General features: G+C 41.5%; 1 protein-coding gene across 3 annotated transcripts; it reads left to right on the top strand.

Moving 5' to 3' along the window:
- Window positions 1–2,599: 2,599 nt before the first annotated feature.
- pias2 (protein inhibitor of activated STAT, 2) lies at window positions 2,600–16,867 on the top strand. Of its 3 annotated transcripts, none has more exons than XM_023397774.2 (14): window positions 2,600–2,668; window positions 5,401–5,588; window positions 5,916–6,003; window positions 6,104–6,154; window positions 6,332–6,422; window positions 6,516–6,650; window positions 6,758–6,863; window positions 7,596–7,669; window positions 9,436–9,596; window positions 11,278–11,411; window positions 11,898–12,078; window positions 12,252–12,388; window positions 12,481–12,518; window positions 14,094–16,867. In XM_023397774.2, the coding sequence occupies exons 1-14, from the start codon at window positions 2,628–2,630 to the stop codon at window positions 14,310–14,312; spliced, it is 1,644 nt and encodes a 547-aa protein (XP_023253542.2). In that variant the 5' UTR covers window positions 2,600–2,627; the 3' UTR covers window positions 14,313–16,867. The 3 variants fall into 3 exon arrangements, with proteins under 3 accessions (XP_023253542.2, XP_087027759.1, XP_023253541.1); XM_087171633.1 differs by lacking the exon at window positions 14,094–16,867 and adding an exon at window positions 13,866–14,002; XM_023397773.2 differs by having other exon boundaries at window positions 2,613–2,668; window positions 5,404–5,588.
- Window positions 16,868–24,522: the final 7,655 nt, after the last annotated feature.

The following is a 24,522-nucleotide window of genomic DNA, read 5'->3' on the forward strand; positions in this document are numbered from 1 at the left end:
TGCACCAGTGTAATGTTCCAGTTGAGGCAGGAGAAATGCCACCTACTGGATAAATCTAAGGGAACACAAAGAAAGTCATCCACCTAAAAGGACGGTTGGAGAGTTAGTGCAAAACACAAGTGTGGATGGGTAGGGAAAATGCTTGCGTGGACATGGAACAACTAAATATTAAGCATAGAAATAACACATTCGATCCAGTTTAAGAATATAGCAGATATAGGGACAGGAATTACAGTGACCGTATACACCCTTTTACAGATGTGTCAAAGGATCCACTAACAGAGGCCATAGGGGCACTGAAGAAACATATATTTGATGGGGACATGGTGTAGGGAAGGTGAGAAAGGGCATACATGCAAATATTTTTTTTATCCCGTTATCTCAAAATAACAAAGCTTGTTATCACAAGGTAAGGAGACATTATCAGGAAAAAACGATTTCTCGAGATAACAAAGCTTGTTATATATTTATAATTACCTTGTTATTCAGAGATCAGGTCAGATCACATTCAGTCAAAACCGCTTTCTCCGGATAATATCTTGTTATCTCCAGATAACGAGCTTTGTAATGATAACGGAAAAAAATAGTTTGGTCTTTCTCCGCCTTGGTATGGGAGAAAATGGATATGTAGGTTTTTAGAAAGCAACTGCACTAATTACAAAGTTGTAGTGGACAACTAGAAAATTCCCGAAGAAATTTTGAATGTGCCTGCTGCTTCTTGCGTATCCATCACACACAGTATCATTCATATTGTAAAGACTTATCCTAACTCTTCAGTCACAGCAGGTATGACTCAAAAACCTCCTTGAAACTGTGAGGACTGGCCAAAGTGACCTCACAATGATGGTTTCTAACCTAAATTTGTCCCCACAACCATAGTAAGACATGTATACACATATGTACATGCCCTTACAGAAGTTGATCTGCAATAAAGCTTGGACAAAACATAGCAAAGCAACTGCACTTGTGTGCATCTGTCAATGTGCGTGTGCGTATTGTTGTATGTGGCAGTAGAGCTGTCTACCATAGAGCCTCCAGGAGGAGGAGGGAAAAAACGCACATACAACCCCCTCTGTCTCCCAAGGCAGACAACAGCTTTAAAGGTGTAGTGTGTAAGATCTGGCCAGAATTTTTGTTTAAAATGTTCAAAAAATTTACTAACCCTATCAATAGTATGTGAAGGAGCCACAGTGATAATGTCATGACCAAGACCTCCATCTATAGTATTTCAAAGACAAAGAAGAATGGCAAAGAAGAGAAGAAAACATGAGTAAATCCTGGTGTGGTTTTCCACCACAGGAGACAGCTCTGGGCGAGTAACATCTAATGTTGGTCTGTAGCGAAAAGTATCATTAGTGCAAATGACAAACTGTACCGACAAACACTTCAAGTGACATAAATGTATGATTGATGATGTTGACAGACGTTTAAGTGATTTAGTAGAATTCAGTCTGTTCCTGCAGCTGTTGTCCAGCTAGATGCGTCACTAACTTTTTTTACAAGTAAAACAAAGAGACTGTTTGATCCAGAACCAGCGGGTTCAGGATCCACTGCCTAATACTGTATTTATTTTTTTTCCATATTAGTATCTATCCTTACTATTTATTATTATACAAACACAACAGACCTAACATGTTTGAATATAAAGATCTAAAGACTTGCATGATCTAAACTAATTGTCGTGGTCAAGTCAGGTCAAGTCAATTTTTAATTTGTATTTGTATGTTTTATTTGTATGTATGTAATTGATCTGTTATTTAGGAAAATTTTCAGGGATGGCAGTTATCATCTACTCTTACTCTGAACATTCCCTGCAATACACACCCATTATAAAATCTGAAACTGTCTAAAAATAACACAACACGTAAACTGCAATTTTGTGAAAACCGTAATAGTTGTCAAAATACTAATTTAACCCAAAAGAGTTTCATGTCTTGTGACCCCTTTAACATTTCAATCATTGTTCTATGTTGAAGTATGACGCAGCAGTAGAGCTCCAACGAGAGGTGGTTTGGTCGTTTTCACAGCGTCTCCCCATTCATTGTCTATGGGATTTTTGTTCGCCTTTTATCGCCATTTACGTCACCATGGTTACTCGAATCGCTATGAAAAGTTATAGCACACCAGTCCCTGTGATGGACCGTATATAATCGAGCCGCGCGCATTGAAATATATATTGTCTGGGTTTTCTCAAAGCTGCGGGACTAGTTACGCGCCGAAATTTCGATACAGTATGATACAGAATGCCATCAATGCTATTTGATTACAGGCACATATTACAACCAAAGGTGGCATTAATATAATTAAATGGATGTCAACAGCCGTTACACCACAAAGGAGAAAGAGAAGAGTCCCAGCACCAGTACAAGTCACAAACAAATCGCTTTTCTTCAGACTAAGTTGAGAAGAATGGAACAAGACTTGCATTTGCATGTTAACGCGCCAAAATATGCGTCTTAAATGGTAGAGCGTGTACCTGATAACACGCAATTTTATTGACGAAATCTAGATATTAACATGCATACGGAGTTGTTTGCGCAAATACAGCGATGTGACCGTAAACGGGCCCGTACCGGATCTCCACTGCCCAGCTGTGGCGTCACCTGGAAGTAGTCAAGCTGGGCGGGATGACCGGAACAACAAGATGGTGGAGAATGAGGAGTTTCGGGTAGGCGAAGAGAAAAACACTGATTGTGACTTACTTCTATCAACACTGCAACATGTAGCAATGACTTGTAACGAATAGACTAGTTGGTATACGGTGTCCTGAGCTGGTGGACTGAGAGGACAGACCACTGCCAGGCAGGAATGAGCTTTTTCCACATCAGATCGTTTACGTATCGGTAGTTAGCCTTAGTGCTAACAGTAAGATTAGCCAGTCGCCTGTAGACTCCTTGTTATTTGCTCGTTACAAGCAGTGGAGACCATACTGAAAACAAACCAGTTACGCTGTCATTGTCTAGATACGTTGGCATTTACTGTTGTTAAGTAACTCATGAGTAATAACGACTTCGGTAGGAAACCGATGTCAAGCAGCTAATAACAAGAGAATACAGCCAGCTAGCCAAAAGTTAAACCAGGGTGCCTCACTGTCTTAAACACCACAGATTTACATTTAAAAGTAATCGGTTTATCATCATACTGACTGAACTGCACTGTTATGTAGAAAACAGCATTTTTGTTTGACTGTAAACACAAACTGAGTCAATTGTAACTGCCCCGTTTATTAGCTCGATCTCATGTAGCTTGGTGATCTAACGTTAGTAACGGAAAGGCTGATTAAAGGAGGCGGAAACCTCCATACTAGAGACCAGATATATTCAGTGTTTTGGGTTTGAACATTTCTGTGCTTGGCCAACTTACTTGTCATATAGTTGTACTTTGATTGTAACCTAGAATCTGATTTATATACGGCTGTATAACTGGCTGCAGGTTCAGACAGTGGGGACGAGGTGGCCTCGGTCATAAACACTAGCTGTCTTGATGTGTAGTACAGGAATAACAGCTGCTCTGAGCTGAAACATGATCCTGGGACGTTATGTTCACATTGTAAACAAATGGTATCTTTGAGCTTGTTAAGTGTAAAGTTTGTAGTTCTAAACCAGCCTCTGTACACCTGTCAGATGAACCTGCAGGAGAAATTCAAGTCTGTACATGTATAGAAAAGATTTGCTGCAAGCGTTACATTGATTGAGAGGACAGGACTCTGTAGCAGTGCTCAGGACTGGCACATCATCAAATACCCAGACATGCAATTTATAGTTTTCCAATGTGCTCAAAACATGTAAAATAACAGTGAAAGCAGCCATAGCCCGGGCTGAATCCAGGTTCTGGTTGATGACTTAAGCTTTACAGTGCATTCAGAAAGTATTCAGACCCCTTCAACTTTTTTTCATATTTCAGTATACTACAACTTTATTCTAAAATCGTTGAAAATCCATGTTTTCCCTCATCATATTACACTTAATAGCCCATAATGAAAGTCGAAACAGAATTTTAGAAATATTTGCTAATTTATGAACTATTTGTAAGTTTTCTCTGCCGCTGAAGGTGGGAACAGGTGGTGGTGATGGTCTTTTACTAAGAGCTTCAGCCATTATTGCTTTTACCGTACAAAAGGTTATAAAATGTCCTCTGAGCAGCTACTTCTTGTCGGCAGACTGGACGCTACAGTGACTTGGTATCTAAAAGTGATGAGATGGTGTGACCATGCTCTCACATATATGGCCTACAAACAACATGTTGTGGATTGCTTACAGGGGATCGACCTGTTCCCTCTGTCATGTTTCCATAGTAACATTTGAACATTTTATCAGTGTTCAGCATCATCTGCTTTGTTCTGTTTTCCATGCTTTCATTTAATAATTAATTAATATCATCCTTAATATTTGAAATGTTTAAAGGTCATCTATATTAAATAATTGAAAGAAAAAAAGGATGTGAACATGAGAACAGTCCAGCATAAAGAATATATCAATGAGTCAGTGGAGTTCCTTCACTTTTTTAAGTTTCTTTTCAGGTAGTTGATGTGTGTAAGCAACAGTACTTTGTCTGTTTGCTGAAGGATATTCTGATGAGTTGAATTACTTCAGTGTGTGAATATTAGAGTGGGAGAGAGAAGTCACTTCATGTGGACATAAGTCCTGCTTTGTAGGTGGCACAAACTGACCCACCCTGCGATTGTCTCTTTTCAATGATTCTACTGTTTTTCGCCTCTACACCTATAGAGCCTGGAGGCACAAATGATCATACTCTCAAACTTAAGTTTGCTCTCTAATTAATAATTTGTGCATATGATTTAACAGGTCACAAAGGTAAATAAAAGTTGAACATGTTTAAGTGATATATGTCCACATGTCATCTCAAGTCAAATCAAAACACAACTTTACTGAACCCACCATAGATGCACCTTTCCACAGTCTGACAAAACTATCATCGTTCATGTTGCATAGTATCACACTACACAGTTGTAGTTGTGTAGCTCACTGTTAGCAGCCAAAGCTAGCCATCACTGCTGAAACAACATCCAGTGTAGCATTAGCTAACCAATCTTATTAACATGATATCTGTATTTATAGAGCGGCCTAGACTCCAGCCTCAGGTGACTTTGTAAAGGAAGAGTGGATAAGGAGAAGTCTGATTTTTTTTTTTTTTTTTTGGTTGTAATTATCTTTGCTTATATTATTTTTTACTCTCAGTTGACATATGACAGTTTGTATAATTCAAGAAAATATCTGAGGCAGGAAAACAAACTAATGATAATTCCATTACTAGTCCAGTATTATATCCAGTATTACTATTGTTACTCCAGGACCATACACACACCTGACCCTGATTTTTACACCATAAAGTCACCTTTGCTCTGATGAGAAGAGTAACTGTAGTGAACATCTCTGTTAGCAGGAGTCAGTCCTGTAACACAGACTTCAGCCTGTTGACCGATGAAACAGCCGCGTGGCCCGACGTCAAAACCAGCATGAATCTCCAGCAGCCGGCCCCCCTCATTCCCCCTGTTCACCCGGATGTGCAGATGAAGCCCCTCCCCTTCTACGATGTGCTGGACGTCCTGATCAAGCCTTCGAGTCTCGGTCTGTGCTCTTTTCTTTCTCTTTTGGTTTACACTTATTTAACTCAAGGTAAAGGTTGAGGTTAAATTATACTGTGTGTGTGTGTGGGTGTGAGTGTGGGTGTGTACAGAAGAAACACGTGGAAATCAGTAATCAGACTGTTCCATGCACCTTTTTTTGAAAGAATTATTCACTTATTTTAACTGTAGTGATACAATACAACACATCCTGTGTGTGTGTGTGTGTGTGTGTGTGTGTGTGTGTGTGTGTGTGTGTGTGTGGGTCATGGCACTTTAGTTGTGTGAAAAGCAGCACTTTGTAACTCCCAGTCGTCATGTATGTTTCCAGGAGCGAGCACTGCACAGAGGTACCACCAAGAAAAATATTTCATCTTTGCGTTGACGCCACAGCAGGTTCGAGAAGTCTGCATATCCAGGTGGGACTGGTCGATAGCTGAGTGATTCCACAGTCACTGAGGAACACGTGACTGTGTGTGTGATGGAAATAAAAACATGTTGAACTTTGTGTGTTTACAGGGACTTTCTACCAGGGGGTAGGAGGGACTATATGGTTCAGATTCAGCTGAGGTGAGGATGAATTTTCTGGGTCTTTAAATTCTTAGCAACTTAATATGTTAAAGGAAAAAGTTTTGAACTAACTAAGTTTGAACTCATGACACTAAAGAGGTTTTTTTCATATTAGAGAAGAGTTTTTTTTAAATATATATTCACGCTCTTAAATGTTCCTCCTCTCTCTGTCATCAGGTTTTGTTTGTCAGAGACGAGTTGCCCTCAGGAGGATAATTACCCCAACAGTCTGTGTATTAAGGTCAATGGGAAACTTTTCCCTTTGCCAGTAAGTGTTTGTTTCACAGACCAGTTCCAATAACATCAATGCAACTTCAGCGTTTCACAACGAAGACACTAACCAAGTGTTTTATTCCTGCAGGGTTACGCACCACCACCCAAAAACGGTGTGGAACAGAAGAGACCAGGAAGACCGCTGAACATCACCTCCCTCGTCAGACTCTCATCCGCTGTACCCAATCAGATTTCAGTGACGTGGGCACCTGAGATCGGAAAAGTGAGAACAGAAACCTACCTGGAAACTCTTCACCTTTTTGTTTTTCCCTCCTCTCTGGACATTGTGTGTGGGCTCAGTAACAGGTTGTGTGACTGACTGTTTTTCAGACCTACTCCATGTCTGTGTACTTGGTGAGGCAGCTGACGTCACCACTACTGCTGCAGAGGCTGAGGATGAAGGGCATCAGGAACCCTGACCACTCCAGAGCACTAAGTAACTGCACAGTCAACTACCATCACCACACACACCATAGCAGTTTTACCTCGAGGTTCTCACACCTGACTAGTGTTTTTTTTTTTTACGAGAGTTTTAACCATTAGTCCATAAACGATTAGTTGATCAACAGGAAAACAATCAGCAACTATTTTGATAATTGAATAAGCAATAATGTCAAATCTAAGCTGCTCCCAGCTTCTCAGATGTGAGAATTTGATAATAATCAGCAGATATATCAATAATGAAAAAAATATATAAGTTGCAGCCCTAGTTTTCAGAAAATACCAGATTATGTACATGTACAGAAGAAACACGTGGAAATCAGTAATCAGACTGTTCCATGCACCTTTTTTTGAAAGAATTATTCACTTATTTTAACTGTAGTGATACAATACAACACACCCTGTGTGTGTGTCTGTGTGTCTGTGTGTCTGTGTGTCTGTGTGTGTGCGCTGATGATGCAGTGAAAGGACAGTAGTAGTGACAGTGAATGTGTCTGAATTGTAGTCAGGTGTTCAACAGTGGAAACAAATGTATTCAGACCTCCAGCTGTTTGAGTTTTAGTGGACGGCACATGTGTGTGTGTGAGTGAGTGGAAGCAGCTGACTGCAGGAAGCTGGTTCTCTGGTCAGAGACCCTGTTTATCAGTTATTTTCTGCTCGTATGTGCTGTTGTTATTTGTTTTCGTCAAATGAAATGAATGGTTTCTTCTCCCCTGCTCTGTTCCAGTTAAAGAGAAGCTGACAGCAGATCCTGACAGCGAGATCGCAACAACGAGCCTCCGAGTCTCACTAATGTGTCCGGTAAATGCAGCTTCTGTGGCTAATGTTCCATGTGATAATAGCAGTGTTCAAATGATTAAGACTGCGTTTTAGTTTGTAGAGAGATGAACGGATGAAAATGAATAACCCGTCCACAGCAGAAGTCACTTTTTCACTTTTATTCACTGCTGTTTGTAAATGTAGCTGATACAGGTGTTCGTTACATCCCTCACTGCCTTTATAGAAACACAACAATTTCACAGTTTTGTTCTGTATCAGAACTCAAAGCTCCTGCAGACTGTCACCTCTGTGCTCCCTCTTGGTGACATCATCTGAAAATACAATGTCCATTTTTACTGCTAAGCCAATGACACTTATCTACCAATCAGACCCGGTGACCAGTCCGACATAACAACCGTCCACAACCTTCTTACTGAAATGAAATACTGGACGTCAGACAATTTCTTACAATGAAATCACACAAAATCAACACAACACAAAATCCGAGGTTATCGTACTTGGTCCCCCCCACAAAAAGAACTCAAATCAATTAACAAATTACATTTAGCCATCAGCCAAAAATCTTGGATATGTGTTTTGAACCCCAGGTGAAAAAAGTTCTTCAGTCTTGTTATATCACTTGAGAAATACGGCCAAAGTGAAGACTCTGATTTCAGCCACAGATCAGGAGAAACTTATCCATGCCTTTATTTCCTCCCACCTCAACTACTGCAACTCTCTATATACCTGTCTCAGTCCGAAATCAATGCACCACCTACAGTTAGTTCATATGCTGCAGCTCGGCTCCTAACTCAGTCCAGTGTGTTCACATCACCCCGGTCCTAGCAGCGGCTGCCCGTTTACTTTAGGATTGATTTTATAATCCCTCCCTATATTTCTGATATATCCCCCTGTGATGCAGTCTGAGATTCTCTGGTTGTTCATTGCTGGCCTACGTTGGAAATTGAAGGAGAGAGTTTTGATGTTTTATATTTGACTCATGTGAAGCACTTTGCTACTTGCGTGGGACTTAAAAGGACAGACACCACTGTCCAGTGACATACTGATGCTGCACCACACTTGGTGTACCGTCATATACTGATTTTTGACTGGACCGCAACAGTGGGGTCAACCATATAATCTCGAATGTCACTGAGTGACTGATGATATTTAAAAATATTACCGCAAATAAACTACTTTCATTACATGTATCATTCTTACTAAAGGAGGCAGAGGAATAACTAAACATAAGACACACTGAGTGGAGAGAGCAGGAGAGAGGGAGGGCGAGAGAGAAGTCATCGGTAACGAGGCTTCGTACTAACCACTATGACCAACTCTACATATCAAACAGAGGGAGTTAGATTTAAAGACCTGCCTCCAAAGGCGGTCCAGACATAGATTAGGTTTAGAACTGGTCTTGTTAGTGATGTGCAGGTTTGAATAGAGTATGGTGAAAACAGTATGTAACTTTTCTTCTTCAGAGACAGATGCTGCTGTGTGCCAAGTGAGAATGACAGCCCAGTGTTCCACTGACATATACATCTGTTACATTAAATAAGTAATATATAGCATATAGTTGCATTTGTCCATCACTGCTGGCTATTCACTGTATGGTTAGCGCTGCTAGCTTAGCCACCAGTGACTGTTGCCTATAACAAGTGTCTGCTGTATATATAGGGTTATGGCATTAGCTCCAGGTGTCACACAGTACCTGCTGATGACCTGCACTTGTCCACCTGTCATACTTCCTGTAAATTGAACACAGCTTTGTGCTCGTGCTGACCTCAGTGTGTCTTGTCCTCCAGCTTGGTAAGATGCGTCTGACGGTGCCGTGCCGGGCGGTGACCTGCTCTCACCTGCAGTGTTTTGACGCCGCCCTCTACCTGCAGATGAATGAGAAGAAACCCACCTGGATCTGTCCTGTGTGTGACAAGAAGGCTGCGTACGAGAGTCTCATCATTGACGGGTTAGTTTTTTCTTTCATATCATTTCATAACATCCTAACAGAAAAGTTTGGTTTTATATCTGTCTTCCTCCCAAACAGAAGCTGATAAGTTTTTTATAAAAACAATGACTTTATTCATAAATACACATCTACATACTTGCATATGGAGAGAAAAAAAGCAGCAGGAGTTCAGTCTCACCCTGTAAATGCCAAATGCAAAATCAAAAGATAGCGTTGGCTGACGTCATGAAATAGCATGGGATCATGGGAGTTGTTGTCTTCACCACCATTACCGTGAGCTCCTCCCGCTTCAGTTTCCTTCAGTGTCAGTGGTTCAGGAAATCAAACAGATTCTAACTGTTAAAAACACTGAATGAAGCAGTTTGACATTTAAAGTCAGTGTTTGAGCGACGCTGTACGGAGGACAGAGACTCAGGGAAGAGATGGAGCTGAGATTGATGCTAACCTTTGTTCTGATTGTTTCTCTGATAACTAATGAACCAGACGTTCAGCAGGTTTTTACCAGCAGCTGAATTATCCACAGAGGTGTCTTCCTCTCCACAACAAACACACCAGGGGATGAGAACCAGTAAACCAATGAAGCCATTTTGCTTTAAAAATCAGAGATTCAGCGACGCTCTTCAGTGACACAGGACAGGACTTCTTCAGCAGCTGGGAGCTGAGCTGTCTAACATTTCCTCAGCTTGTTTCAGCTTAAAACGAGATAAAAGTCAATGTTGAGCTTCTGGCAGGAAACCACAACACTGACACATTATCATACAGGATATGATGTCATTGACAGGGGACCAAATGACAAGGAGCGTTACCATGTTTAAAATCACAGATTTCTCTGGTTTGAGAATTGATGGAAACATGTGAGATAATGTAACATCACAGAGCATCAACATATAGAACATAGATCTAGTTGTTTTTAGATGTTTAATGTGGAAAAGTTACAGATTATAAAATTAAGTAGAGATGTCCTGCGGGTCATAGCATAACACCAGCCATATCTGATTCTTTCTTGACTGTACTCTACTGCTCTCCTTAATGACAGCTGTGCTCCACAGAGCAGCATCTCACTGTATATGAGAGTAAAAATTGGCCACAGTTTTCTCTCCTTTCTGTCAGTGTGTGAAACACTCAGGTAGCAGCTTGTTGTTTTAGCTGACACACACCGACACTTTCCCTATGGACACTTAGAAATGTCATCAGTGTCAGGTCATATTAGCCGTCACTAATTAACACTAAGTCGAAAAGCCAACACAACCAACAGTGAGTGTTTCTATAGTCCCTACATATCAGCCTCCTCTGCAGCTGATCACTGATCGTGTCACAAGTAGCTGGTGAGAAAATAAGAAGACCAAGGTTGTGTCTGAAATCACTCACCCATTCACTCTTCCCTACTCACTACCCAGGGAGTTCAGTGTAGAGGACTATAGAGTGAGCTCATCTGTAAAAATGTAAACACACTTTCAGACACTCCTCAGGTCATTTTCTGCGATGAAATCCGTGATAGATGATCATTAATTATCAGCGATTGCTCATGCCTTTGCAAACCTCAAGATGATATTTGACTTGTTTTCCTATTAATGTTGTAACTTATATTATTTCTACCAACACACTCAGTTTTCCTGTGTGTCCAGTTAGTGTATAGCTCATGTGTAGTGGTGACTTAATCTGTGTTTTAATCTGTGTCCAGTTTGTTCCTGGAGATCCTGAACGACTGCTCAGATGTGGATGAAATCAAGTTTCAGGAGGATGGAACCTGGTGCCCCATGAGACCAAAGAAAGAGGCAGTCAAGGTCCCGTCTCAGTTAGTTCCTAAAGTGGAGAGTAAGTACATCATCGTGATACCTGGACAAGGTTTGAATTCATCCTGCTAACACATTCTGTGTGTATCTACAGCCTGATATATTCCTCCACTGTTTCCAGAAACTATTAAAACACATCAGTGAGCCACACACACGTTTCCTTCATCTCCATGAACACACACACACACTGTACACAAACTGTCCTACTGCTACAAATACTCAGCACAACAGCAATTGTGGATTAATCCACCTGCTGAAAATAGACCCCAACAGATGCACTATTTCCTCCTTTTTAAGTAATGTTTGTTAAAGGCTACATTGAGCAGCTGTTTCAGGAAATGACCAAACTTTTTAGAAATAAAACTCTGCATTCTTGAGTTGTTTTTAATGAATGATGTCAATAGAAACCTGTGAATTGTGGCTGAGAGTGAGAGAGCACAAAGAGTCACATGTTGTTGACAGTAGAGCAGCACAGTAATATCCTTTGACCTTTGTGTCTTTACCTCAGCTCCTCTGCGCCAGCTGTCAGTGGTCCCTCACTCTACTGAGCCCAGCTCCACCAAGAAGGCTGATGTGATAGATCTCACTCTGGAGAGCTCCTCCTCCTCTGACGATGAAGAGGACTCAGACCCTCCACTGAAGAAACGCTGTGTTTACATTACCAAGAGCGAGGAGATGCATGCAAAGGGGTGAGCCGGCGCCTCTGTGATGTTTTGTAGGACCACAGACAGATCTGTTCTCCAGAAACAATTCTTTCCTTTGTCATTGTTCACACAGCTGCAGTAAGAGCTGTTTAATGTGGTGCAGTAACTAATATTTGTACCTGAAGCCTCAGAGTCATCAGTCTGCTGTCTCCTCTCAGAGTGTTGACCTACCAGCCCACCGTGCGCATGCCGAACATCCAGTCCCTGGACCCGTCGTATCTGACCTCTACGCTCGCTGACTATGCAGTCCCCTTCCACCCCTCCACCCTGGCCTCCATCCCCACAGACATGCAGAGTGAGTCAGCTGGACAGGAAGACTGTGAGCTTTGTCACTAACACATGTGGTGCTGGTAATACACTGTTATTTATTCTCTCTCTCACCTGCAGGTCTGGATTTGTTTTCATTAATCCAAGCAGATCCTCAGGTATGTTTGTTTTTGCTGTTAAAAGCTGCACTTTGTCTGAACCAGGAGTCGTAGCAACAGCAGCCTCAGAGAGGGAGAGTTGATCCAGTCACTTTTTCAATGTGTTAGGTTTAATCTTTATCATTTGCATCTTGATAAGTAACTAACTAAGTGAATTAATGTTCACAAACCGGAGCTCCACCCTGAAAACAATCTGAGACTACAGACTATAACACTTTATTTTGATCCATATCCATGAGCTGCTACTTTCATTTTGTACTTATTTGTAATAACTTTTGATAGTAGTTAGTAGAAGTGTGATAATAGTTGCAGTCAAGGTTTTTAATTAGATATATTAATTTAGAGTTTATGTTCACTGAGAAAAATGTGAAGGTTGTTGGTCTGTGCTCACACTGATACATCTTCTTTTTAAAATTAAAATGATCTCTGTCCCGATGAGCATTTTAGCTCAGTACCAGAAATAATCTCAGTCCTTACTATCACACCTGAAAACACATATCACATGACTATTCACATCCACTGGGCGTGGGCAAGCTGGTGTAAACAGGAAGCAGAGTGTGTACTCTGCAATTGGTTAGATGCAGAAAATACTCAAAGACAGTCGTAGCGCTAAAATACAGAATTTCACTGAACAGCAGCTGCTAGAAAAGACAACAAGATCAATAACCACTGGTAGTCCAGGCTGATAAGAACCAATCAGGGAGCGACCGTGGGTGTCTACGTCATCGTTTCCAATGGTCTCAGTTTCTGACGTCCAGCTACAACACTACCTCAGAATTTTCAAAATAAAACAGGTCCAGCAGAGTTTCTGAAAGTCTCTGTTTTAGGCACTGAAAACTCTGGAGTCGTGTTGAGATGAAACATAGTAGCTGGATGGAGTCTCAGTGTAACAGCCTTATAACCAATAAACAACAGGAGAAGCTAATGTCAGTAACAGTAATGAATTCTTAGACCAGACTTTATTGCTTGGATGGCAGAGTAACAGGTAACTAAGCCTGGTTTAGCTTGTTACGATGGAGTATTAGGGCCACACTGAGGAAAAAAAGAATCTGAAATATTGAGAATAAAGTCATAATTTTACAAGAAAGGAGTCATAATATAAAGTGAATAAAGTTGTAATTTTATGTTACGTATTTTAAAGGGGAAATAGCAGAAACTTTAAAATGAGGAACGTGGAGCATCCTGTGAAGTTCTACTGCAGCTGAGGTTTCACAAATAAGGAGATACTTCATCTTTTGGCTCGTCAGCATCATCATCTGTCTTTTTCATTTTTGTAATATTGCGACTTTATTCTTGTAATATTCTTATTTCATTCTCAAAATTATGACTTAATTCTTGAAATTTCAGATTTCTTTTCCTTCCTCAATGTGGCCCTAATACTCTGTGGTAAGCTTGTGGATGGTGATGAAGCATGATGACCAGTTCACACATGAGCCTGACTCACTTCCTGCTGGACTGAGGTCACTAAATATCATCTGATAAAATGAGAAAATTAAGATTATAGATGTTGCTACACATTGGGGAAGTTCTAGTTCATAGATGATGTTGATCCTGATCAGTGTGTTTCCCGCTCAGCATTACCGGCCTCAGATGTTCCTGGACAACCTGACCAGCAGCATGCAGAGCGCAGCCGCAGCCAGCACCAGCTCCGCCCTGGTCTCCTCCAGCAGCCACTACGACACCAGCTCCCACAGCGCCAGCTCCATCCACGAAACCCGGGTCATCACAGGAGGAGGGGGGGGCGCTGGAGGCGGGGCGGACAGTGGCATCTCAGACATCATTTCTCTAGACTGAGCCACGTCTCTCTGGACCTTTTCAGGCCTGGTTTTTGTGGCCTTTTTTTAAAAAAAAATCCAGACTACATGTACATGACGAGTTTTACATGGAAGCATCCAAATTGGTATAAATGAGCTCTTTGATGACCTGAACGGTTTCCGCAGGCGTGTCTGTCGTCGTCCTCTGGTGTTTCGTCCTGTGGGAGGATGGTGAATGGTTTTGGTGACCGAGACAGACAATTTCCCAAAGGTGTGTCAGTGAAGTTCTCCAATCTTTAATCACATTACATCAATACAAAGGTTTAGTCCAACACCCCTAGGGTTTTACTTCTGGTCTGTATCGCTTCACCTGTCACTCACTGACGTCGGGCAGGGAGTGTACACTGAGTGGAATCAGAGGAAGACCTCTCACATGACATGTCTGTGTTCATATCAGAAATGTTGCCTTAACCAGTATGCAGTTTCTTTGTGTTTCACCGTACAGTTTTACAGTGACTGTATAGCTGGTCCTCTGACGTCCATACATCAATACAGATACAATACTTAAATAACCCATCGTCAGCTCTGCAGAGGTCTGAGGTTTTCCTGACACTCTCTTCACACGTTGGAAACACGTAGGACATTGGAATCTTCATTTATACCAATTTGTTCGCCTGCACATGTGAATCTGACTTCAGCGCGTTCAGGCATGGTCGACCTGACCTGTGCCTCATCGTCACAGAGCAGAGTCAGGCTGAGGGGAGGAAGAGCTCGGACTGACAGCATCCTTGCATGTGACTCACTGGTTGGATGGAGGAGCCCCTCCCCCCCCCTGTGGACTGATGAACAGACTGTTGACTGTGGGGGTGTCTGACCCCCCTCACTCAGCGTGGGCGGGGCTGTCTCTGTCTGTGTCACTGTACCTGCTCCAGCTTTGCCTTTCATTTACACTGACAGGAACAAGGAGGGCAGGTCAGTAACTCATGTTTTGATTGGCCCTCACAGATGTCATTCAGAACCTCGATCGGGGTTGTTACAGGGCAGCTTCTCTGTCACACAAATGTAAAGTTTGTTCCTTTGTTCCGCTGTAATTTAGTCAGAGCAATAATAATTTAACTAGTGTTAGTTAATAAAGTTGTAAATGTAGTTCAGCTACTGGTCCACACCACTCTGCCTCCTCCTGTCTGTCCTCCGTTTCTCTGCTTGTTTGATGCACTCACCTGCTTCCTCTCTGAGTCACATGTTCAGATATCAGTCTGTACGGAGCTGGAGTCAGGATGTGGTTAGCCTAGCTTAGCATAAAGACTGGAAGCAGAGGGAAACAGTTAGCCTAAGTTCACAGATACACCTACCAACATCTAACACTCAGTGATGAACATGTTTAATGTCATCAGATCTGTCAGAGCCACGGCTAGCTGTTTCCCTCTGCTTCAAGTCTTTATGCTAAGCTAAGCTAACCAGGTTCCTGACTCCATCTTCTCAAGTCAGTAAGTCTGTTTCCAAAAGTATTGAACTGTTCCTTTAAATTTTCTCACAGACAGTTTGAGACAGTTCAGAGGATTTTACAGTGTTCGGTTCATTTTGTTCCTGTCACTTCTCTGACCTCTGACCTCTCTGCTCTCTGTGGCTCATGCTGTGTGTTGATGACACTTTGTGTTGGTGATGGACGTGAACATTTGTTAACACCATCATCATCATCATCATAATCATAATCATCATCATCATCATCATCATCATCATCATCATTATTATTCTTCACCGTTCTTCATGTTGCAGCTACTGTGTCAAAGCTCTCGATCTCAGGGACCCACACTCCTCTGTTCTCACTCACTACAGACGCTGATGTAAAGGCCAGGCTGGTTTCTGTTTTTTCAAACATCATGTTGATATTTATGAGTTTACATGTTGATAAGGCTCAGTCCACCCAAATTACAAAAAGAATTATGTGGTTATGAGGATGGTTTTACCACAGATTTAGTCTATGGATTAAAATGCAGACTCAGTTTCCCTGTTACTCTGACTCTTTAGTAGAATTACAATAGAAACATCTGAAAAACTCACTGTTCATTGTTTTGGACTGAAGACACAAATCAGTGTCTCAAAATCTGGACAAATAAAACCAAAGTATCAGCATGAAGACGAGTCAGTGGTGGGTGAGAAAATATGTTTTTATAATGTTGGTGAACCTTTAACATAAAGTAAAATAAAGTTCAACACAGCAGCTTCACTCATGAGAGCAGAGAGTTTGAGGAGGTCAGTGTCTGTGACTTTACCTCTGTCTCTCCACCTGCACGCCGATGTAGGTGATGTGGATCCGCGGGGTCTCGTGCCATCGTTCGTTGTTTTGTTTGTTTTTTTACTCTTCATACTTTGTAAACAGAATCCAGATCAGCTGGAGGTTTCTCTTTGACACCGTGTTAACAGACTCATGTTGTTCACCAGGTTCATTACAATCGGCTCAGTACAGACTCGTCTGTTTTCCTGTATCTGTGAACTTGAAGCAGTTTGAATTGTGTTTCCATGTGTGGGCGTTTTTTATTATTAAAAGTTTTTCTTTCTTTTTTTTTTATTCAGTTAAACTCTATCGCTCTTCAAGTTGTGCAACAAGTGTTGTTATTCCCAGGAAGTGATGACGTGTTATTGTTGTGATCGAACATCATCTTCAGTGTTGTGTTCAGTTCAAACTTCTCTGAGGATCCAACTCAGGAAGTGAAAAGTAAGATGCAGGCTGCTTGTTTCTGCTTTGAGTGGCATGATGAGGGAAAGAGCAGCTCTCAGATCATCACATGTAAAGAAACAGCCAATCAGACACAAGTATTTAACCTCAATTCTTTGAAAATGCTCTTACTAATTTTCCGTCCTGTGTCATTCTGAAAAACCACAATTGCATTATTAAGTTCATTTTTTATTTGTGTGAAAACTCTAATTCAATATATTAACAACATTAATGTATAAACAAATGATGAGAGGAGAATTTAGGGTGTGTGTGTGTGTGTGTGTGTGTGTCTGTCTGTGTGAAAGAGTGAGTGAGTGAGTGAGAGAGATGAGGCTCTGAGCCTGAGCTACAACATTTACACCTTCTATTTACTCTTCAGTTTAAAATGTTGCCATGGGGACATGGTTTACTTCGCTTGTTTCAGTCTGACATTAATGAGAAGGCAGTTCAGTTCCTCTTCCACAGGGGGGCAGTACAACCTCAGTCAGAGACACAGACCACAGCTCAACACCTAAGGACGCTGGTGAAACAAGGTTCACCTACATGTATTATATAAAATACATTTTCTATCAGTCCAAAAAGAAGAGAAAACATCTGACCAGATCAGCGGAGACTGATGAACAATGATTGGCAGTTGTCTCCTTCACTCTGACATCAGCATGAACTGATTCACTTGAATGCATGAACACAACACTCACCATAAGCCCACAACTATTTTCTGCCTCGTACCCAAAGAGTGGAACCTGACCATGACAGCCATCAACATCACTACCACTTTACAGTAAGACTACCCTTATAAAGGATTTATGATTTACTCTCCATCATCAGCATTTGTACCTGCTGCTTCATCAGTTTGTTAAGTTACTAGCGATGAACCAGCGTCAGCATCTTAATGGTCAGAACGTTTCATTTGGCAGATCAAATGACGTCATATGAAATGATGGGCAGATTCAGACTCTCAGGTCTTGGCAGTATTGTTTAGCTTGACATAATATCAGCAGCCGTCTCCACTATAATCACAGGTGCTGATCAGATCGTTCTGCACAGGGGAGATTAACATGGAGATGCTTTTAGCTTTAGGACTTTAGCATTCCAGGTAGAACACAGGTGGTAACCTCCTTTACCTGGTGAACTTTAGCTGCACTTCAGTGTTGATGCTTTCACTCTTCATCACTGCAGCTCAGAACATGAGAACTAAAATATCTGATAAAATGATCCGCACACGGTTTAATATTTCCCATGATGCAACATTTCTATCAGCTCACCTCCTCTGTAGAAACATTAGCACATTAATCTGAATTTCTTTTAAGTTGTTTCACATGATCATAATGCTCACTTAACCACACTTATTTATCACCTCAGCTTTATTTAGCCAGATAACCCCAAGACTGTCAGACTCAAGTTAAACTCACTACAGGCTCGACAAGACCACCACATAAGTAGATATTTATTTTTTTGAGATGAGATGAGATAATATAAGATAAGACAAGATCTCATCTTAGATACGATAAGATAAGATAAGATGAGATCAGATGAGGTGAGATGAGACAAGAGACAAGATATGTGAAAATATACTAATAAATACTAAACATTACAAAAGATGAATATTAGATAAATAATATAGTATAGCAACATAGAATGTTCAGATAGATATCAAAATATGTTAAAATATGTCAAAAAATAGCAGCAGATAAGGAATATTGCACAGCTGGTGTGTGTTAATCATTGTCTTTGGTGTGTGTGTGTGTGTGTGTGTGTGTGTGTGTGTGTGTGTGTGTGTGTGTGTGTGTGTGTGTGTGTGTGGTCTACTGAGTGTTTGTTCTACAGTCTGACAGCAGCAGGAAGGAAAGACCTGCGGTATCCCACCTCTACACACTGCGTCCGTTTTATATCTAATGTTTGAGTGAGGTTGATGAGTTCAGGGAAGTGATGTCATCATCTGAAGACGTATCTGACCGAGCTGCACTGATTCCAAGTTGTGTCACTTCCATCTTGTTACAAAACCCGGTTTGCAAGATCTGGTCGGTCTCAAGAAATACCTTGAGTTAGGAAACTCATCACAGCGCACATAACACACTGATGCCAAAGCTCTGTTACTGCAACTACTGCATCAAAGAAGTGAAGTTTCATGATCTACCAATCAAAACATCACCTGAACAACCAACAACCTGTTTCTTCATCAAACCCTGGAAACAAGATGCTCTGCAAATGTCGTTGATGCAGTGCATGATCATCTAAACATGTCAGACTCCATCCACTGCAGAAACAAGTATGGAGCCCCTTATTTTATAGATGATCTTTTCAATACTTGCAATTTTTGTTACAAAGGAAACTGAAATGAACTGATATTGTTCTGAGCTCAGATTCCTCTTGAGGCACCGAAAAGACTTTGTTCATCACCAAAACCTGATGTTTGAAGAAAACAATCACTAACTCAGACCGTTAGAACCTGATTCTCAGCTCTACAACACTTTCTCTTGATATCAGAGAGAACACTGTTAAAATCCCCACAATGACCCCCTTGTCAACTGCTTTTAATCTTTGGTCAGGGGCCCAATAAATCATTGTCCCCTCAACGTGTCAGGTAAGGTGACAACCAGGGCAGGAAAAGTGGGGGGAGCAGAGGCAAAATGGGGGGGGGGGAGTCAACCTGGGAAATTAGATTCCACCATGGAGTCAGTGAAGGCTGAGGGGAAGTTAAGGTCAGCGCCCTCCCCAGGTGTTTGTTTGCTGCCTGTCAAACAGCAGCCACTGGAAACAAGACCTCGAAAGAATTTGCCTTTATATGATGTGATTACTGTCATGGCTGTCTTCAACCATTTTGGGTCCCAGTGGAAGGAATGCGCTGCAGGCTCTGCACGCGCACACACACACACACACACACACACACACACACACCATACGTCTGTGTACTCTGGCACCTTCAACCTGGAGGAAGAGTTTAATTAACTTTCAAAGCTCCATTTAGGAAAGCCTCAGTCATGTCAGTTGTCAGGTTAAGGCCACAGCGACACTGCACTTCCACGCCATGTAACACGCTCTGGTTTCTGCCATATTTGGTCACCTAGCCTGGGAGGCGGAGCTTCTGAAGGAGCACTGACAGAAGGGGAGCATTTGTTTGGCTCTTGAGTTCGAATACAGTGCCACAGAGAGCCAATGGGATTTTTACATTTATTACGGAAATGTTTAAAATACTGAGAGGTTTTGTTCAGCAGGATCATCTTCACTAATGAACACCACTTTATGACGTTAGAAGCCTAAATACAACCAGTAGAAGTGAAAAGCTAATGTTCGCCAACATCACTAAACTTCAACTTGTAGTTTGATTGAGCCCCGACGTCTTTCCTCTTACAAAGTTAGTAACAGTTTGTAAGCGCGTATATAGTATATATAGTATAAACACAACCAGGCTGTGCAGGTGGACCGGTGAGTAGATGAGTTTCCATGTTCTCTGTGATGATGTTTAACTTCTGCTTAACTTCTCATTCAGACACTTGTTAGCAACCGGCCTTTTTTAAGAGATGCAAAAGCTGAAAGGAATCAGGACTGGGGTATTTACTGATGTATTTCATGTTGTAGAATAAATGAAAATGTCTTGAGCTTTTGTTGACCACGGACCTTATTTCAGTCATCTAACCAAAATCACATTCAACAAACCCAGAGAGTTCAGGGAACAGGAAGTGATAAAATACAATTCATTTTAGGATTGGGACCAGGACCTGCAGAACTCTACATTAAGTCTCTCTCTGGAATCGCATAGTCCACCTTTAATCAGGGAATGTGCTTGGACCAGAGTCATGATTGCTGCTAGAGTTTCCTTGTTAGTTACATAAGTAATATTAGCCATTAGCTATTCGCAAGAACAGTCTCTGCCAGAGTTCCAGCGGGTCAAGAAAACAAAAATCCTCTTATGGTTTGATAGTTTTTTGTGAAATCTGGTAACGAGTAAGAAACCAGAATCACGAGAGGGTAGGAACAGATAACCACGTAGTGCTGTATCCAGAAGAACAGGGTAACTATGCTAGCATCAAATATATATTGTGATATACAATATTATCATGGGGGAGGGGAAATAAAACATAATTATATTCTTGTATTTTATGCTGCAGGTATAAGTGATTCTGCTGTGAAATGAGGGTTGAACTCTGCAGCAGGCAAGACTGTGCAACACTGAAATATTGTGATATATATATATATATATATATCGAATGTTGGCCCAAGCCAAACACACACACACACACACACACACACACACACACCCTAATCTTAAACCTCAGCCTGATCCCAGTTTTAGCTGTGACCCTTGAGGGAAGTCCAAATCCAAAACCAGCACCTTGAAGAAGTGAGGATCAGCCAAAATGCCCTTAATTTGATCAACAACAACAACACACACACACAAAGTGTCTCTACAGCTCTAATAGGTTCTCACAGAGACAGAAGTCGACGGTACACGTCTACACAGACCAAAACAGCGAGCCTTTATTCAGTACAGCACGGATCTGACTGGCAGCGGATGGCAGGCGGAGGCAAGATCCCAATTATTGGTGGAATAAAGCAGCAACTGCTGGTCTCAGTGAGGTGGATGGAGGCTTGTTAGGTGTGCAGCTGCTGCAGGAGGAACTCCTCCTCTGGGAGTTTTCCTCTCACATCTGTCTGGGAGCCTTGTTACCCTGTCAGCCTCTGTCCTCCACACAGCCCCTCTAAATGAACAGGTATGAGTGAAACCAGTTAGCCACCATTATGCTCATCATTTAACCCACGTGGGATGGTGAAGTTGTACTTTCTGTATATGTTTTTTTTATTTCACATGCGCTCAGATGGGAGTTGGCTGGTGGTTTGCACTATGCTGTAATTGCAACACTTACACAGTTTGTCGGCCAGTGTCCATTACAGGAATCAATTGAGGCTGTGATTCTGACTGGGGGAGAAATCACACCAAGCTGTTTGAGATTGTCTGCAGCACATAAACAACCAGGTCTTTCATAGAGAAACTGCTTAAAGTTAATGTAGGGAAATGAAGAACTTTGCTTCTTTGGCATTAAAACACAGTCAGATCAGGGGATCAGTTTAACCTCAGTGTGCCCGGTACACAAACAGGTCCAGGGTGTGTTTGACGTAGCTTAGTTTTAAACTTCATTCATTCCCAACAGCTGAAAAACTGCTCTGTTTCAGATGATTTCACTGTACAAATATGGAATATATAGAATAATGCAGTCAGTGTAGTTCAGGCCTCTGAACATACTGAGCTCTAGGCCATGAGGAAACTGGATTTCCTGCTAAATCATATTGTTTGTTACAGGTTTGTAGTCCTACAGCTACGGTAAGCCCCGAGGACAAAACTTCTGGTCAGTCACCACTTAAAGCTGAGCGGTGTGTGTCTGTAACACTGTTTAAGGTTGTAATGCTTTAATTTGTACAGCTGACAGTTAGTTTGGTAACGCATAAAACCTTAGCAGGTGAAGGTGAAAGCTTTTCAGAGTTATGGATATGGATGGATATGGCTATTTCCTGGAGGCAGTATGTTCCAATGTAAACTCCAACTCCAAACTCACAAAAATAGTAGAAAAGATTTCAATTTAGTTTGAAGTCTTGAGACTAGAACTACCGCCTCATGGTTGTCTGCTTCCTCCACTCAGACTAGTTTCAGGTTACATCCCAGTTTATCCAGGCTCATATAAAATATCAACTATTTGTGTTAAATTTTCTCATAATTGCTGTGTGGAGTCCTGAGTTATGGCTAAAAAGTGTTTTGTGAGTTCACACTGACCTTGACCTTTGACCTTTAACCACCAAAATCGAATCAGTTCATCTTTGAGTCCAAGCGAATGTTTGCGCCAAATTTGAAGCAGGGATATCATGTCCACGAGAATGGGACAGACGGACAACATGATATGAAAAACAACATGCAGTTGCAGTTGCTGGTGCAGAGGCATAAAAACAAGAACATGTCCTTTAAGTCAGTGGTTCGCAAAGTAAGGTCTGTTGACCCGCAGGGGGTTGCCATTAAAAAGGGGATTATTATTATTATTATTATTTTTTACTATAATTCCATCCATAACTAACACAATGACAGAATGAATGAATATGTTGGCCATGGGTTTAAACACACAACATCTGTGGTCTAATTTGTGTCAGTTAAGGGTCATTGATGTGAACGGTTTGAGAACCCCTGGTTTAAGGATTTTAACCCTTACTTTCTCACAAGCTGCTGTTACTGTCGTTCTGCTCTCTCTATGTCAGGTTCTGGGCGACTCGTATTGACCCTATATGAACTGCATTACCCAGAGGGCACTACGTGACTCACGGGTTCACCTCTCGACAAATCAAGTTACTCCTAGCAGAGATCGTCTGTGCTTATTCAAAGTTCTCACAGCAGTACACACAAACATAATGTACAGTATCAAATTAATACTTTTGCAAATGGTTCCTTTGAGAAAATAAATATATACTGTGACCACCCACGATATTTCTCTCTGTGGAAAGTTAGGATTTAATAATGTTTTGCTTATATCGGCCGATGCACAGGTGAGTACTGGCAATTTTTTTCCTGCTTCAAGCACTGCCTGTAGTAACTGAATGTTGTGGCCACTCGGAGGCAGTGGAAATAAGTTGTGATAGCAATGTTTGACATATTGAACTTGTGCCTGTTTCCACCTCCAGCTGTTACAGATCGACATGATGATTATGTGTAGTGGTGTCAGTGTCACCTGATGAATCTCCACCAGCTCCTGAGGGAAACATCTGGCTCTGAAACTGACAGTGTACAGCTGCAGATTCAGCTGATAATTCATATTCTCATTTGTTTTGCTGCTTTAAAAAATAACTTTAGCTGAAGTCTTGTTTTTGCTCATCATCTTACTACAGTGATGTAGACGTTCACTCCAACGTTTGTCAGTACACCTTGACATCACCTGTGGGTGCAGGTACAGATGTAACAGAACACTTCTGACCACACCCAGCACCACGGACTTGAAACCTTCAACCAGAAGAGGTCAGTGAATCACTCTTGCTCAGCTTGATCGCTAATCACCGTGTGTTCAGAATTAATTAACTCCCCATGACCATCGTTATTCTGCCCTCTGGTCCAATAAAACAAACGACTGCAGTTGTTAATACCTGTTGTCTGTTTTAGTCTCAGCTCCAGCTGAGAGACAGAGTCCTGATTTAGAGGAGTGTTTGCCCACTCTCATTGTGCTGCTCGTTGTGTTGTGGAGTAGCAGCGACCATGACCGGGGTTTATTTGTCAGGCAAAGCAGAGCCACAGCTGTGTTTGTGAGGCTGTCAGCAGTGTGACTGCAGGAAACATTCATCATTACAAGGCTCCAGTTGCCTCTTTGTGTGTTTTTCACATATTTGCATATTAAATGTTCCATATCATCCAGTCCAGTGGACACAGGCTGGCAGGTGCACACATGTCTGAGTGCCTCTGCTCAAACAATCACCTACCTACCTACCCTGTGGTGAGAGCTCCTCTTAAGATTTGTAATGCAAAGTAGGAAATAAAAATGTTAAATATGCTATTACGACATTTATT

The sequence above is a fragment of the Seriola lalandi genome, unplaced genomic scaffold (assembly GCF_002814215.2).
Source record: "Seriola lalandi dorsalis isolate HSWRI2012SDOR001 ecotype SW California unplaced genomic scaffold, Sedor1 jcf7180002054883, whole genome shotgun sequence".
Classification (NCBI taxonomy): domain Eukaryota; kingdom Metazoa; phylum Chordata; class Actinopteri; order Carangiformes; family Carangidae; genus Seriola; species Seriola lalandi.